At 45.2% G+C, this 2642-nt stretch overlaps 1 protein-coding gene across 1 annotated transcript; it reads right to left on the minus strand.

Moving 5' to 3' along the window:
• Window positions 1–211: 211 nt before the first annotated feature.
• Window positions 212–2325, minus strand: LOC123399576 (zealexin A1 synthase-like). Its single transcript, XM_045093979.1, has 2 exons — window positions 1410–2325; window positions 212–940 (listed from the first exon to the last, which is right to left on the minus strand). Exons 1-2 carry the CDS (start codon window positions 2301–2303, stop codon window positions 308–310), a joined length of 1527 nt encoding a protein of 508 aa, XP_044949914.1. The 5' UTR covers window positions 2304–2325; the 3' UTR covers window positions 212–307.
• Between the last annotated feature and the right edge of the window lie 317 nt (window positions 2326–2642).

Raw genomic sequence — 2642 nt, forward strand, 5'->3', positions numbered from 1 at the left:
ATTTAAGGAAACTAAAAACCACGGAGGAGGAGGACTATGGAAGATCAAAAGAAGCTTCAAACTGTCTCGGGATGGAATTTTTCAACTGTCTTGGGTAGGTTTTTTGGTCCTACTGTATCTGGTTCTGTATGTTTATGTAGATCTCTTACTACGTAAGATCTGCATCCATAGAAACTGTGAGGAATAGCATTGAGCTTCTCTTTATTCAAGTGCGTAAAGGTACAATGCAATATGGACATAAAAGCTGAAGATGCAGATACGTGAGCATATATTGACATATAGATAAACAATCTTTCAGTTATATATATTACATGAACCGTGTAGGAGTGAGCCAATTGTGAGTAATAGCTTTGAGTTGCAAGTTGAACCTTCTGTTTACTGTTATCCCAAATTTCTCGTACATGTCAACTGAAGTTTCGCTAGAGCCATCAGGGCACATCCAGTCGAAGTGATACAACAAGTTGGCCACTGCGATCTCAATGACTGACCGGGCAAATTCAATTCCAGGGCATTTTCGTCGCCCAGCCCCGAATGGAGTGAACTCACTGTATGCCCCCTTGTAATTGATGTTTTTGTTCTGAAACCTCTCTGGCTTAAACACGTCGGGATTATCCCAGTATCTCGGATCCCGAGAAATTGCAAATACATTTATGAGTATGTTAGTGTTTTTAGGGATGTCATAGGACATAACTGTACAATCCTCTCTTGCCATGCGGGGGATTAGAGTAGCTGGGGGATGCAATCTGAGAACCTCTTTGATGACCATCCGCAGATAATGGAGTTGAGCAAGATCGTTATTCGTAATAACAGCTCGGTCTCGGCCTATGACCTCCCGGACTTCTTTTTGTGCCTTTGCCATAGCTTCTGGGTTGCGAACAAGCTCCGACATAGTCCACTCCAAAACAGTTCCTGTGGTTTGCGTGCCACCTGTAAACATGTCCTGTAAAGAACGGGCGTGTCAAGTAAACATATGTGTGCACATATATAATGAGTCTTTATATATACTCCCTCCATTCCGAAACATAAATCTTTTTAGAGATTTTACTAGAGACTACATACGAAGTAAAATTAATGAATCTATACTCTAAAGTATATCTATAAATATCCATATGTAACCCGTAGCGAAACCTCTAAAAAGACTTATATTTAGAAACGGAGGGAGTAGTAAGTATGAAGAAGGGAAAAATCTGAGTAGCTAATGCATGCGTGAAGATGTTCTAGGTCACGACTATCTTGTGAAAAGAGGGTCCTTAATTGGGTTAACAATTTGAGAGATAAGTTGTTTTCTAAAGTTTATAAACGAAAGAGAATCCTAGCTTGCATGTGAGAGAGGACTGAAGGAGATCATCAGCAAGATCAACTAGCGCTATTCAGATCGATCAATACTATGGCAAGACAAAGACACTTACAAATAACACGGCGCTTATGATCTCTGTGGTCAGAGGGAAATCCAACAAATCCTCCTGCTGCAGCCTGAGTAGCACGTCTACGAGAACCTCGTCGTCGGTGCTACATGCTTCCTCTCCTGCAGCTCGCACCACACGGCGTTCGTGGATGTTGTTGGTGATGATACGGTGGATGCGGCTGCAGCTCTGCGTCATGTCGCGCTCGACATGGCTTAGCCACCGCAATAGCCGTGACGACGGGAAGAGGTCGACTAAGAAAAAGCCACCCAGCAGAACGAACGCCGTATCCAGCTCCCGCAGGAACTCCTCCTGACTTGTGCACTTGGCACCGAAAACTGCCCGGAACACGACGTTGTTTCCTAGCTCCACCATCTTGTGGCTGAAATTGATGGTGGCGCCAGTTGAGGCGCTTGCTGCGATGTTGTGGATGAGGTTCCCCACCTCCTCGACCCTGATGCGTTCCATGCGCCTCACCTGCTTGGGGCAAAGGAGTTCCCTGATGCAGAGCTTGCGCATCCGGCGCCAGTGGTCGCCGTAGGGAGCAAAATTGATGCCCTTGCCACCACAGCCAAATATCTTTTGCGTCACGCTGGCGGGCCGGCTCGCGAACACGAGACCGTTGGTCTTCATCACCAGAGCTGCCTCATCAGCTCCGGAGACCACCAAGGTGGGGACTTGACCTAGCTTGAGGAGCATGAGTGGCCCATGCTGACGAGACAACTCCATCAACGCGCGGTGTGGTAGGAGTTTGACGATATGGTGGAGGCATCCGATGATTGGGAGTGTCCATGGCCCAGGAGGCAGCTTCTTCTTGCCCGTGGATGGGATGAGAATCAGCAAAACGGCTAGTAGCAAGGATAAGGAGCCTAACCAACAGAAGCTCAGCCATCTTTCCATGTCAGGCTCGTTACCTGCTGGATTTCTTCTTGTGAATGAGATATAGCTAGCAAAGCATACGTATATATAAGCGCATTGCGGCAAGGGCCACAAGTAAATCTGGAAACAATTTTAACTAGGTTATAAATATGGTTTTTTTTTTTTTTGCTGGTTGTGGTTTAGCCTCTAAACAATATTATGTTCAAATTCGGGTAAATATATAGAGGAAAGAGTTAGGCATGGTTATTCAGTTTGGTTCCTCTGTATCGAAAAAAAATCAGTTCGGTTCCTAGTCCTTTCGTTCTAAAATACTTGACTTAATTGCTTTTGTCCAAACATACATGTAAAAGCAAGTCAAGT

Source organism: Hordeum vulgare, chromosome 5H (assembly GCF_904849725.1).
Source record: "Hordeum vulgare subsp. vulgare chromosome 5H, MorexV3_pseudomolecules_assembly, whole genome shotgun sequence".
NCBI classification, from domain to species: Eukaryota; Viridiplantae; Streptophyta; class Magnoliopsida; order Poales; family Poaceae; genus Hordeum; species Hordeum vulgare.

Coding starts and splice junctions, on each gene's coding strand:
- LOC123399576 (XM_045093979.1), bottom strand. CDS start 2,303: ATGGAAAGATGGCTGAGCTTCTGTTGGTTAGGCTCCTTATCCTTGCTA. Junction 941..1,409: donor TCATAAGCGCCGTGTTATTT/GTAAGTGTCTTT, acceptor CGTTCTTTACAG/GACATGTTTACAGGTGGCAC.